At 37.2% G+C, this 15,415-nt stretch overlaps 1 protein-coding gene across 6 annotated transcripts in view; it reads right to left on the reverse strand.

Moving 5' to 3' along the window:
* The window catches only part of TASP1 (taspase 1), an 82,253-nt gene that overhangs the window by 49,997 nt on the left and 16,841 nt on the right, over window positions 1-15,415 (reverse strand). For 5 of the 6 annotated variants that reach the window (XM_039569531.1, XM_010403058.3, XM_010403059.3 and 2 more), the window contains 2 exons: window positions 11,204-11,283; window positions 1,047-1,153 (listed from right to left, as the gene is read on the reverse strand). In XM_039569531.1, coding sequence (XP_039425465.1) covers window positions 1,047-1,153; window positions 11,204-11,283 — 187 coding nt within the window. The remainder of the gene's footprint in view (window positions 1-1,046; window positions 1,154-11,203; window positions 11,284-15,415) is intronic. The other variant, XM_039569533.1, reaches the window with a different exon arrangement.

Consider the following 15,415-nt stretch of genomic DNA (forward strand, 5'->3'; position numbering starts at 1 on the left):
ATTGCAGGTCGGTAAGCTCATGCATTGGCATATGTTTCAAGCATTGACTTGCCCCTTATTACGTGACCAGCAATACTGCACAGAGACCCCTCCTCCCTCAGGTACACTTTCACACTCTCAGTTTCACAAGGAGGTAACTGAAGTCCTGTAAACGGGAAAAGTTCTGAAATGAACAACTAACTTCCATGGCTCCCCCATCCTTAATTTCTTCACAGGTCTTAGCTCCTTGAAAAAAACAAAAATTAGCACCTTGCTAGACAAAACTTCTTATCTAAGAACACAGAAGTAAATTGCCTAATTTATCACTGTTTGCATTTGCAGACTACAGAGAATATACTTTTTCTAACAATTCTCTGGGATTTATACCTTATTTATATCAATATATGTAACTACACAGTGGTCAGACAGCTTAGCAAAGCAAAGAGAAATGGCCAATCCAAAGGTCCCAAATAAAGCACAGGCATTTAATTTAATGAGCTATACTTTGATATTCAACAGTAAGCACAAATACTGTGAATGACATTCTCATAGGTAACAAAAGCTCTACATTCAAAACTAAGAATGAGGGGAACAGAGGGAATCCTGGTAGTTTTGTAGCACAAGTAATATGGGCCAGGTCAATGCCAGATGCATGCACAGATGCACATGTTTACCTACCTGATATTTCAAATTTCACCAATTCCAGTTCCATAATGCAGTGCGCTCAGGAAACATTAAAAAGTGGGAAACAGTGACAGAGATCCCAAGCTAAAGAAAATGTTTTGGTAAATAATTATCTGTTTGTGTTTACATTTGTCATATTTCCAGTTCAAAATGAACAAAATATTTTTCTTAGCACAAACAAGATATAAAGTGATGGTTTGGTTTTCCAATAGCAAGGCAGAAAGTTTTAACTGCACTAAGTTATCATTATATCATCTAAACATACTAAGATGGACAAAGAGAACAGGCTTCTGAGCCTACATCAGTCTTATCATATAAGACATGAAATTTATTAGCAATCAGCTGTAAGTTTAGGGTGACAGAAGAATTTGAAACGAGCTAACCTTTTCATTTGATTGTCTTCTTTTCTTTAGTTGAATGAGATCTGTTTCCACCTTTTCGGCCAACTCCAGCTTCCTCTTGTTCCTCTTAAAAGCTGCTAAACTAAACCCTATAAAAATAGTTCAAAAGCATGTAACTAAGTAAAATTTATTTAATTTAAACAAATATTGATAAGTTGACATTTTGAAGGACACATCCCCCACTTCTTTACTGATGCAAAAAGCATCAGTAAAAAGCCAAAAACTAAGTATTCAAGTTTCAGTACAAGATGTGCACATCGTTTCCTACGTTAAAAAGTTCTACGACTGTTCAGCAACGGTGATGAGTAAAATATCTGGTAGAAACACATTGTGAACACATGGAAGCTGGTCTAAATATCTTTGGCAAAGAAGCAGCACTCCACAGAAGAGTACAGAATAAGTAGCTTGTGTTAAATTGGTTTTGACTGCCGACAAGTAAATAGATACCATGTGAGCTCATTTTGATAGCCATAAAATTAGGCTACTATTTTATTACCTTAATCACATATCTGTATGTTTACCCATATATTTAAAGCCACACACAAGTCCAGCAGTAGTTTCTGCTTCATAACCCAACATAGTCTAAAGACCACCTAGATCTCAAGCAGCCAAACATCTACTTTGCACATCTAAGCCCCACATTCAGAAAGGAAGCACTCACTAAAGTGGACTAAAAGATAAAATTCTTATGCTTAAAAGACCAAAATAACATGTTCCCATTTTAGAACTTCCAGTTCACGAACAAATTGCAGATATTGACATATTTAGTTTAAATTAGTTTTGACTCAGTATCATCCCCAGGCTGTTTTAGCATCCTCTGTAAAATGTAAAGAGGTGGTGAGAAAACGTCTTTTGTCACTTGTTTAACCACACCAAATCAAGCAATTGGGAGAATAGACAAATTTGAATTTTTTACTGACACAAGTCACAAACTCAATGGAACCTAAAAAGCATAGATTTTTCTATAAACTTCAAAAAATGAAATTTAAATGAAATTCTGAATATAGCTACATCACTATTATTCAGAAGACTGGAACAGCTGCATGAAGTCTAGTAATAAACTCAATATTGCAGAGCCCATGGAACACAGAGCTTTCATTTACAATTCCTACAAGGTACACAGACAGTCAGCATTTTACTTTGAAACTTCTCCATGCAGGTGTCTTTTAATCATGTTTTTAAGTATATAAAACTGCACCTTAAACTACACACAGTTAGTTATTCAAGTATGTAACTCAAAAAGTAATGAGAACGCTAGCATTTCTCTCCAAAAACCTAATGAATACCAGTTTTTAAAAAATGCAAACACATATTAATCTGCCATCACCAAGAAAGGAATTCCTTCTACTATATAGAGCTGATTAAGGCAGCTACTTAGGACAACACATTTCTGTGTTTGAAATGAGGACCTGAACAGGTTCCTCACTTCAGAATCAAATGTTCGCAGTGTCCTGAAACCTTCTGCAGTATTTCCATGTTCACCAGTTCAAATACATGCACAAAGATCACATCAAACATAGAGAAAACATGGACTAGTTCCAAGCTGCCCTGCCAGCTGCACAGAGTGCTGCTATATGGCCTCTCAGCATCTCCACTCCACCTATACCTTGGTAGCATATTTATCCTGCCATTTTTCCACAACACACAAAATTCTCCAAGCTTGAGAGATATTTCATTCACTCAAGACTGCAGTCCCTAGCTAAGAAATTAATTTTCAGAGGTTACCCTGTGCTTTAAGACTGTCTTTTCAAAACAAGAAAAAACCTGAAGATTTAGTCTGAATGCTCTGCTAACATTAACAATTTCTCTGCATTGTTAATTCAAAGTGCTATTGGTAAGTTGTGAAATACAGGGCAGAAAACATGTCATTATTAACAAAGACATACAGATACCTTGGGCCATGTCAGACAGAGATAAAGGCAGCTTTCTAGTAACATCTAATGATGTAGGTTGGAAGGGATATTAGGAGGTTGTGTAGGCCAACCTCCTAAAAAAACCAAATTCAATTTAAAAGGACTTGTCTGGTTGTGAATATTTTCAATGATGGAGATTTCAGAGCTCCTCTGGGCCTCTGTTTCAATGTTTGATCAACCTCAGGTTTAAATAAATAAGGTATTAATTCATACTCTCCGGTTTTGTTCAGTGTACCATGAAACATCATACCTTTCCATACTGTGAGGGAATGTCAGTCTAGTCAGACATTCCCTAAAAGGGAAATTCTTGTGCTCAGGCTACGTTCAACTTCAGAATAGTTATCAGGATTAACTTTAATCTGAAAGGTGAAGATTTTGTTTTAGCAAGGACTGATGAATAACAGCCTTTCATTATTTAAGGAAAATAATTACTAGCTGTAATTATCAATTCCTCTTACCAGGACAAGCCAGATAATACCTCCAAAATGACCAAATAACCATGAAATAAAGGACTAGGTTACAACTCAAAACCTGGCAATTTTCTCCTTTGATAGCTTTATGCCCAACTTCAGTTAAAAATAAAGTGTTTTGAATCTTAAATTTGATTTTTTTTTCTCCCCAGAATAAGGGAATAAAGACTAAAGCAAGTGAAAGGCTGCCTGCCCTCAGTTTATTCCTGCCTTTGTGATGTTCTATCTACATAAAACCACTATGAATGCCATTAAAATGAGCAGTACTCTCATTGCTTCATCTTGGTCTCCTAGTGACAAAAGAAACTGAAAAACACAAGTGAGCTTCAACTACACATATGAAAGACGAAATTAAGAGTTTTCTGAAAACAACCTCTAAGTTTGGTCCTTGACAAAGAACATATTAAAACATTAAATTAAAACATTAAATTAAAACATTTCACAAACTAAAATACAATCCAGCATTCAAATGTGCTTGGTTAACAACACACACACAACATGGAAAAACAACCCACAGAAAATTTATTTTGAAAATAAGCACTATAGGCAGAAAAAAACCACCTATAAACAATTTGAGTTCATAGTTCACACTAAATCTAAAACAAAACCCGAACTTTGCGGTGCAAGGACACTAAGAAATTTCATTTGTCCTTAATGACAGTATAAAAACCACTCTCACCTTCTCCAACAAGACATTGTATTATAAGCTTGAGAAAAGGAAAAGGGTCACAACACAGTGATGAAGACAGACATGTTTTCCTAAAACAAATGCATCAGCCTGATGGTGCCTGGGTCAAGGTGAAAGGGAAGTAAGAGAGGCAGAGCTTACTGACTGGGGAGGAAGCTAGAAAGAGAGGTAAGAGAGCTGATGGAACTTTAGCTTGAAAAATTTTTGAATCACAGCCCAGAGGTATTGTTGTTGAAATCTATGGAAAGGTATTTAGCAAAACATCCTTTGATTTCATTCAAGAATTTAAAAGTTTAGATATAATTCCAACAAGTGCTTTCAGATAAAATCCGTGGCAATTACTACCCTACCCAGTAACTGCATATACACTCCACATCATGCTTACAAGAATTGAGAATTGAGTCTTGGGAGCCACAGAGTACAACCAGCCCATCTGTTCTGCTCCCTCATTTATGCACCTACTGGCATAAATAAAACCTCCTCAGAGCTGCTGGGAGGAAGGAAAAAAAAGAAAAAAGCCCCACAGCTTTACGAAATGACTGTTCATGTTTAAACGCCACTCTCAGGCCTCATCCAGACTAAAGACTTAATGACTGACAACAGTGGCACATCAGAACTAAAATATTATAAATAGATCCAACCTCATTTACAGTACTTATCACACGTCCCTGCCTTGCAGCATGGGGTGCCTCTTCTGGAATAATCTTCAAGATTATAATCTTATATATATTATATATATATATATTTATAATCTTCAAGACCTGGAAACACCTTCCAAATCCTCCACATTCCCCCTTCAACCCCTGAGGTACCAACAGGAGCAGCCCACGTGTACTCTGCAATTTGGGTGTAACTGTGCCAGACAGTGGAAGCACTGGTGCAATACTTGGTCAGGGCAGAGTTGAGACAAGTGTAGGGGTTTGCCTGGGAGAAGGTTCAGTGTCTGAGCACAGAACAGGAAGTAGCTCCTCCTCAACACCAGTCGCCTGCAGGAGAGGTTGGCATTAGTGGATGTGGTATCAGAACATGCACTTGATAATATTTATCTGTAAATGCAGAAGAAAAATCTCACAGGCTCATCTTGTTCAAAACTAAGACTGCTGTAGATGTTCAAAAGGTTCTGATGTTCCTGGATACCCTGATGAGAAAGGGCCACAAGACCTTCATTACATAATTAGCACAAGATTAATCTCCTAAACAATTACTGCTAGACAATAAATACACCTTTTTTACAGGTTTTTTTCATTGTTATCACCACCTAACAAAGAGATTAGAAAGTAATTTTCAGCAAGCAGGTCAGTGGAAGAGATTCATCTGTGTGCCACTTGTTTGCCATAAAACTTCCACATAATTTACTCATCTCCTGTACTCTGATCATTCCCTTAACTCATTTAACCATTATACTATATACACATAAAAATTTAATCAAAAATCTTGACAGTTCTATTAGACAATGATACAATGACTAAGTAAATGAAAGACAACTGTATTCCCCATTCTACATAGTTCTTCAGAACGTTTTCTTAGTCATCTTTCATAGCCCATTAGAAATGATTCAGAGAGCAGGGGCAAATGAAAAGCAGACTTGTCCTATACATGGAGTCCTTGAAACTACTGAATCGTACATACAGACCTAAGTACAACATTAAGACACCATTTCATTTTTTAAATAATGGTACAATTGATACATATCTACTTGTTAATTCTAGCCCTGTGTACTTTAAACAGGCCTGCAGCTGACAGGCTGTTTATTAGAATACACTATAATTTCTTGCCCAAAGTTAATGCAAAACATTTTTACTACAAATGGAAAAGCATGTTTCCTTAAAATTCCCATGCTTTTATAAGCCACATCTATTCCCTTATTTATTTTCAGCAAGGTAGAAAATTTAGAAAATGGCTCTGTGAACAACTATATTTTCAAACAGAGGTAGGAAATACGTATTTTTAGCACCACTAAATGACAAATCAAGTTCAGGACAATATTCAAACCTTCCTGGTTACAGTGGTGGAACAGCAGGCTGGGAGACAAACACCAAATACAAATTTTCTATCACACACATTACAAATTATTATGCAGCTAAACATTATGCAACCTGTAAGTGCTCAGCAATCCTTGTTTAAAATCAAACTATAAATTGAAAATACTAAGAAAACTCCAAGAGTATTTTTAAATGTTTGAAATAGAGCTAGAGCTCTGACCAATCATATAGCACCCCCTGGCAGACAGAGCTTAGAGTCAGCTGGCAGAAGCTTTCTGCATTTTATCTTTCTATTCCATATTAAAAGAGAATGCAACTATTGGAGAAGAAAATTAAAAAGGAATATACTAGCAAATTAGTTAACCCACAGGAATTCAAATGATCTTGTGAAGAATTCTGTTGAGCAGTTGCTAAAATAAATGACACAAATGAAAACAGACAGATGAAAATAAGTTTCTTTTTAACAAAGCTATTTTAAAGGACAAATTAATGTCATTTAGGCTTGTGTCAGGACTAAAAGACTACTAGAGATAGCTTCCATGTTGCCACACTTTGACAGAAACAGCAATATGAATGGCGGAAAAGGCACTCGACAAAAGCATATTAAAAAAATAACTTCTCTCTCAGAGCACTACTCTATAGATCCGTTCTTTAAAACACAAACTCAGGGTAAACTGCTGCTGGAATAGCATTTCTTACTACTTGCTGCAAGAAATCCCTTTTTTTCATCAAGCAGCCTTTCCTGAGCCTGGAAGATTTTCATTCAAAGCATCTTCTGGGCACTTTGGCCCAACTTTTTTCCTTTTATTAGAGCCGTTCTCTTGGCTGCACTCAGCTGTTCCAATTTCAGAACAGCAAGTGTGACCCTACAACACTTATCTCCAAATCCAGGGAGGATTTACATCATGTACTCAGATTAACCAAGCTTTCTAATCGAATCTGCAAAACCCTCGAGTTTCTCTCCAAATCTTTCATTCTCCCCTTAAAAACAAAGAAAACATGGTCTGAGCCACTGCCTGAAATTCATAGCATAGTTCCAGCAATACGGCAAATGTTTCTCTTAATACAATAATAATGAAGTAATGAGAGAACTTGGAGTGAGGTGACATTTGGGGATTTGAAGGAGAGGCAGGCAATACTGGTGGTCAGGGAGACATACAGCATCTCTAGAAATAGCCAGTCTGCACAACACTCATCCAGAAAAGACTCTCCCTCATTAAAGAATCCAAGCAGCCCTAAGATAAACAGGAATTTCCTCGCATGCACAGAGTTAGTTAAAAAACAGTAACAAAGTACAAGAAATGGTCTGTTACAAGTAGAATTTCAAACCAACCCACAGCAACCCTGAGTCTTTTGAACACAATGTGATTTTACTGATGACACTAAGTTATTCAAGGTAACAAGGGAATTTGACTGAAAAAGGATTCTGAGCAGAGACCTGACCGTAAAGTAGCAGCTTTTTTTCAGCAAGTCTCAAAATGATGACGATGAGGAAACTCATCCTTGTGAAGGTTTTTGAAGATGCTCGAAACTAACGTGGGCTCAAAAGGAAACAAAAATTTCATGTCAGAAAATGCCCCTGTTTACTTTCCATGTATGCAGGAATCACTAAGGAGTCATGAATTTAGAGTCTGGAACAATATAAGGAATAGGGGAAGGGAAGCAAATATTTGCTCTGTTCTTACATTCTTCCTTAAGCATCTTATTTGTGGCTACTTTTGAACTGCAGTTAACAAGTACGTGGATACACTGCAGCTGTTTTTGTTCTTATGTAACATCATTCACTGAGGTGCTTACAGCCACTTCCACATAGAGTTACAAGTTTGCTGCATGAGTAGGTGCCTTCCTTCTCTTTCCCTTTGAGAACTTAACATTGCAAGCAAATGCAAGATGCTTGTCTTACACCATGCTATCTTTGTCAAAGATAATTTGCATCTATAATAGGCTGAACTGATCATTTCAGATAGAAGTGTTTTGGTTATTACTAGTGCAGGCACCAATATTGGCAGTCGAGGATGTACCTCAAATTTGCGTTACATATTTAAAGTGTACTTTCAACATTTGTAAAAGATTGCATTGTACAGTAGTTCAGCATTTCTAAGGTGTAATTACACTCTTAACACTTGGATTACACTGTCAAAGCAGTCTCTCTAGCACAGGTAACAAAGTGCTGGGATAAGCCAGTATGGGCTCTGTACTGGCAGGCTCTAGTTTGAGCAGGAATTAATAAATTCAGAGCTTCCTTGCAGACTGTGGGCAATACAGACATTTCAGGTGTTTGGGTATTTTTTAAAACCACCCACTCACTGGAAAGTCACCAGGTTTCTACATACAGTAGAAATCTCATTTCCTCACACACTTGACAAACCAAAGACAACAAAGCAGGTGAGCCTTGACAAAACCTTGATGTAATTCAACAAGTAACATGGTTTAAAACATGCTTCAAGTTTGGTGCTTAGATACTTCGATAGTTCTGAGAGAATTATGGAGTGCGACTGCAAAGCTGATCGTGACCCTTTCTTTGATACTGATCACAGGGAAGCTCCATCCATGCAAACCAAGCACCCAATCCCCCAGCCTTACTTACAGCAGCTATACCATTATTCTTCTCATTTCAGGTCCAGGAAAAGGGAGACAGACTAAGACAGCTTCAAGAATATCTATTCCATGTGCAGCACAGAGAAACCAAAACGTGCACACAGTTGTCCCTGCCAATACTTACAGCAAGTACATGTCTAAATTTGGATTACAGGTTTTTTGGGGGGGATTTCAGTTTGGTTTTTTGTAAATAAGTTACTAAACATATTTTCCTGATGTTTGGCAATTAATTCAGTGCTTCATTTTACTGAGCTATTCAGAAGTCATGTAATTTCCAGTTAATTGACCCGAGTTCTCCATGCAAACTTTACCACAGCAATTGTAGCAAGCCCAATCAAAAAAGTATCTTTTTTTGAAGATTGTTACATTATTTAACAAAACAGCTCACTTGAGATGAGATCTCGTTGAATTTACCTGAAAACATTCTCTTTGATTGTTTCTTAAGCATATCTAACTTTCCTTTCCGCGGTAACATTGGATAAATTTATTTTGGCTTCGTACATGTTACGTGTGAGAGAGTTTCCAATTTCTTTACAGTTGTAACAATCCCATGTTGTTACACACACTGTTAAAGGTCATTTTCCAATCCCACTGCCCAGAGGTCAATGCAGTACAAGACTTACTTTGCCATGGACTGGGATAGAAATCAGCATACTATTTTCTGGAACTGATTTTTCAGGTTTTTGTTTACTCTTGCATTGTTTTTTTCAAAGGAAAACATCAGATATACTGATATATATTAATGATTATACTACAAAATTAACTTGTCAGTCCTGGTTGTTCCAACTCTTTTAATGCAAATTGTTTTGCTAAATAGAAGTATGCTGAATGTACTGTGGAGACAAAAAGCAATCAGTGGTCTTTTGGAGCAGGATTGTGAAAATACATTGGCTGTGATTATTATTCTGATGTTTCTCCAATGTAAATTCATAGTATGGATTAGGCAAAGCAAACTAACAGTGGTCATCCCTATTTTTAAACTGTAATGTGCAGATTTGCTCTGGCAGGGTACATTGTAGCTAGCAAATGTATCATCTGGCAATTAATGTCACAACCTAATCACCTCTGTCACAATACAAACACACTGGTACTAGAAACAGTTGAAACCTCTGCATGCGAACAGAATTAGTCAAGGCACCTTCTTCCTGAAGTGTCTCCTGCATGTAAGTAGCAACTACTGCCCTAAAAAGAAAAACAAACAAACAAACAAAAAAAGAAATGCAACCCACACACCCCAAAAAGAGGTCAAAGCTTTAAGTGTTTTCACTCTTTCTAGAGCCACAGAAATAAAGGTGTTCTGCTCAACTCAGCACAACAGTTGTTCTGTGAATGCTGTTTTGGACAGCAGATGGATAGAGCAAAAGTTTTAGTCATGTGGAGCTAGAGGTCAAAACTTTCTGCTCAAAATGAAATGTGTTATGAGTATGTAGGAAAATTGGCACAATCAAATAAAACAGTGCCACTGTTTCACGAGTTACACTTCAGCACTGAGCATCAACAATTCTGAACTGCGGTTTCTAGGTATTTATCTGCATTTAAAATTAGACCAAATAAAAGGCTTAATGGGAGCCCGGGGTTTCAACCTCTGATCTAGGGATGAGTCAGATATTTGAAGTAGTAATACTGTTTACTGTAAAATAAACATTCCTAATCTTCTGCGTTCTCCTTCTTTGGGTAATAACCTCTGATTTCTTTCCTGAATAACCTCAACAGGCAGCACAGAGCATGGTCTCAGCTACAACAAACTACAGACTGGTAGTAAAGGCACTTTCCAAAAGGGAGGGGAACTGAAGAAGAGAAGAAAGGGAGCCACATCCTCCTTTCCATAGGCAAGTGGACTCATTTTTAGCCTAGTTGATAGATGATATATCAATGTAACATAATCACTTATCTTAAGACAAGAAGCTTTTCTAAGAAAAGAGTGTTAGTATACAGTATAATCCAAGTCTATTTTCCAGAATGAGTTATTCTATCAGATTAGGTGAAGAGAAGCCTTAGGTTTAAAAAAAAAAAAAAAAAAAAAAGGCAAATTAATTTCACAGTCTGTTTAGACAAGCAGTTCTGGACAACGACCCAGAGATGGGTATAAACTACAGAACCTCAGAGACAAACTGGCACCTGCTGAATTTTGATACATGGCTAGTTGGTGCTGTTACGATCCAAGATGGATCACAACTGTAGACTTGTAGGACTGAGCTTTTAAAGAGACTACATCTTGGTTAAAAAGAGTCCATCATTGGATTTAGTCCTAGAATCACAGAATCACTTAAATTAGATGTCGCTAAAATGCAGCTAAAGTAATAGTTTACAATTCTTTCTATTTAGATACTTATTAGAAAATTAGTAAACTTAAACAACCCTTACAGACCATAACACCATAAGCTAGTTGAATGTTAAGAACAATGAAGTGATGTACACCTCAAAAGATGAGGCACCATTTAAAATTACTCTGTCCTGTTCTTCCTACTGACACCACCAGTTTACTCACTTGTAGCCATGATACCTGGAGGACATGCTGGTATCCCGTGATCAACTGCCCATCTGTAAGCTCCTTCACCAACTAAAAAGCTAGGAGACACAGAAGAGGGAGTTTAAACAAAACCATATAACAAATCCCCCTTTGCTTGCAATTATTTTTCTATTTGGTTTGGTCATTTTTAAATCATAAGCTGTCTATATTTCACAGCACTGTCTGCTATAATTACATTTGGCAACCTTATGTAGTTTCATTAAAAGATTATGCAGCTCTGACATTAAGTTTATTACTGGACAAAACCAAGTGCTATTAAATTTGAAATTCACTACCAAATAGCACCAGCTTCAACTGCAGCTAAAACAGGACAGAGCTGTCTCGAGTCTTGCTCTCTAACAACTTGGCAAGATCCTAAAGACCAAAAATATGGGATGGGTAAGGTGAGAATGGTAAGGTATTTCCAGTAAAGTCAGCCAGTGCCAAAGGAATACCAAGAATTATTTTGAGAAGTGCAACACAAGCTAAAAACTAACCTCATTTAGAAGGATTAAGCTCTATTTCATGGAGTATTATCAAGCACTTGCAAATGAGACCAGCCCACTAAATTTTAAATACACTTGTAAAAAAACTCTAGCCATCTGAGAAGCTGTTTTCTAGTCAGTACTGAACACTTTACCATAGTGAGACAGTACACACTGCTGTGACAACAAACAAGAGCAAAAAATATACACACATGGAACTTTTAGGGATAGAAGAAAAAGCAAACCTCAATTATCTATGATGTTTCCCCTCAAAGAAATTAATCTTATTGCCTGAAAAAGAGTATGTAGTAGCCAGAAACAAGACACTTTCATAAAGCTGCTGTGCAACACAATAGAGGACAACTACTTCCAATCTTATTTCAAAAACGGATGATGAAGTTAAGAACAACACAACTGCCTAAGGGACACAAGAAGCAAAGACTAAGAATTTTCAGCAAATTGGAAAAAATTGTACAGAAATACCAGAGTTATGAACATGAGTCTAAAGAAGTTATTCCAGCTACAAAGTAGTCCCTAGGGCCATGCAGTTCTTCTCAGTTTCTGAGAACGCTATTGATACAGCAAATTGGTTGGCATTACTGCTGCTGCAAGTTTTCTTGACAGTGCTACAGCCAACACCTGCAGCTTTCATTATGTAGTACTTTGTGGTATTTTCTATCTTCTGTATGATTTAAACAATCCAAGAGGTGTGCCCAGTCTTTCTTTACAAAAGTCTCAAAAAAAGGCTGATCTAAATGAGAATTTGAATTGTTAAGTGCTTATTTCTTACCATTGTTAGTGCAGCTCCAGGTAAGAATTGTTCACGTTGCAAGATACTGTAAGATAAGTTATTGGGTACTTTGGGAGAGCTCAAGCATCTACTGTTAGGTAAGTTAGTGCTCAAGAAACAACCTGGCACTGACACGTAACATAAAAAACTTTCAATTTTAACATAAAAAAGATATGCAAACTGCAGCCAAACCTTATTTAGCAATATTCTTCATTGTCTAAAAGAAGGTGGTTTTGGTCTTTATCAAACAATACATTTTTGGGAAGTATATAAGCACTTCCTTTTCAATAAAGCAATTTACACAGAGAGATAGGTTAGGTGGGAAAAGCATCAAACAATGCTGGGAGTTTGATATATGGTAATTCAAGCACAGGTCAGTCAGAAACACTGTGTTTTACAAGCAGTTTCACAACTGCCTTTTTAATACTTAAAAACAGAAAATATCACTAGTATTTATGAAGAGTGCAAAAAAGCACCCAAGAGTGTCTCCTAACTTATGTGATGTGGCTTTTAGTTTGTTCACATTTCTGTCCTTAATTCCTAGATTCCCTTCCCTCCTGTAAGACTGACACAGTTTTAGTCCCAAAGAGTCATTAAATTAGTTAGAGCAGAAAACTAATTGAGGCTCCATATCACCACAGAGATCATCCACCTTTTTTAAACTGTTCAGTTCGGATCTTTAAAGGACACTGTAATCACAGAAAAGTTAAAATAAACTGTTTACAAGACAAATAGCATCAGGACCTCAGTGCTGTGTTGTCTGTACATAAAAACAAAACTACCACCAAGCTTGATTTATTGGAGGAGAGAGAGGAGGGAATAAAGCCAGTGCACTATAGAAAGCAGTCAAAACCACCCCCAGTTTCAAAAGCCTTTAGGCTAATCCAAAATACGATTTTCCAAAGGGAGGGAAAAACAAAAACATAAACAAAGGATGAATGAGTTTACTCTCTGCTGCTCTGAAAGTTGGGTCTGCACAAACAGGACAAAGAGCTTTCCTGCAAATATATCAGACAGTGTACAGACAGCGTAGTTCTTACAGGCTCAGAACACAGAAGATGAAGACACCCTCCCAGCAAGGAGGCGGTGCTCGGATGTGCTTTTCAGTTCCAGGCACACTAGGCCATGTTAATAGAAAATATAAGTAAAGGCCTCTAAAGTGGTCTTTTTAGGCAATTTTCTCCAAGAACATGATCATGCTGGTGCTGAATACTCCAAACAGGGCCATTTAATATGGGCTGTAGGGAACTAGGCTGCTCCAAGCTAAACAGAAGCGTCAGAAGGTTTGGTTCATGGTCAAGGTGATCCTCCCGGTAATAAACACACTTGGTAACATTTTACCATAAAATGTAGCAATCACTCTGAAATCAGTGTTACAAAGACGAAATTGTTCTGAAGAACTACAGAACAGAAATAAAACGTGGTGCAAGTCTTCACTCACTCTGGGAACTTTCTTCATTACGCACTGCCCTACAAGTTACACAATGTTTGTATCCTGCACACAATATCGTAAAGCTGCGAAGCGATTACAAACCCCTGTATATATAAATGGGGGGGGGGAAACCTAACAAGAAATTCTTTCCCATATGGCTTATTATCAGTAAAAGGGATATGAAAAAAGAGATGTGGACATGGACTTGATGTCAGTACTACTAAGGAATTCTAAGAAAGGAGACATTTAGGTGTGTTTGTGCTGCCCTGCAAATCTTACCAGCATCCCTTTAAGAGCAAACAGATGTAAATAAGCCTTTTTCCTTAGGTCAAGGTTTCACAGTAGGAAACAGAAAATCTTCAAGCTTATTACTACAAAACATCTAATCCGTTATTCTATGACCAAAGACCTCTTTTAAAGGTTCATCCAGTTTGTAACCGTGCAATTACAACAGTGCTTCCTTTTGTAAAAGTTATACAAGGAACAGGAATATCTTACATGAGATTATGTAATATTTACAAGTTAAGTGTTTTCTGTTCCTGCATCAGAGAAAATCCTGACAACACCAAGCTGAATAAAGTGTGACAGAAAGATGTAAGGACCTTAGAGCTTTCAACAAATGCACCATGTATTCAGGGTTTCTCTAAACGTTCTAAATTCTGATTTGGATAGTGGAATTTTGTGTTTTAAATAACACAACAAGAGATCGATCCAGAAAGACACACTCTACAGAGCAATTTACAGCACACAAGATACATCAGTTCAGACACTTGATCCCTTCTTCCCAATAAGCTTACCATCTCTGAATAACTTAACTCACACTCATTAGAATTTCTTCTAGTGAAAATCAGAAATATACCACTTGGAATTGGTTTTGAACTGCCGCTATAAAAACGTATGCTGTGCGAGGGCAAACAGGCCAAGCAAACTGTCTCCATGTGTTCTTTCATAGTGAAAAAACTCCCTAATGCCACTTCTACTAACCTCACAGCTCCTGAATTTTTCCTGTTTGGTCATGTGCCAAACATTTTTGGCAAAAAACATTAAGCTAGCTTAGATCATGCTATGGAAACAGTCTCTACCATAGGTTTCTTTAACAAGCAGGTTCTTAGGCTAAGCAGTACCTGGAAGATTCCCCAATATACTATGTGCTAACAAGAAACAAGATGAAAATCGCATATCTTTACAATTAAAAATCATTTACTAGAATACTGACACATCCTGGGAATGCCAAAATATGGCTACTCTCTTATCATTTAACTCTAAGTATTCCCAGCTTGGGCAAGAACATATTTCAGTCCCAAAACAATGTGTCATGCCAAGCCCAGCCAGAAAGGCAAGGCATGAAATCCTCCATACCATCACCTTCAATGTACATGAGCTTTATTATTCTGACCTTGGGATACCCTGTGTGTATAGAAGCACCCACCACAGCAAGCCCAAAGCATAACCCATCATATCCCACTAGTACAGACCGCTTCCAG

This window comes from Corvus cornix, chromosome 3 (assembly GCF_000738735.6).
Source record: "Corvus cornix cornix isolate S_Up_H32 chromosome 3, ASM73873v5, whole genome shotgun sequence".
Taxonomy (NCBI): domain Eukaryota; kingdom Metazoa; phylum Chordata; class Aves; order Passeriformes; family Corvidae; genus Corvus; species Corvus cornix.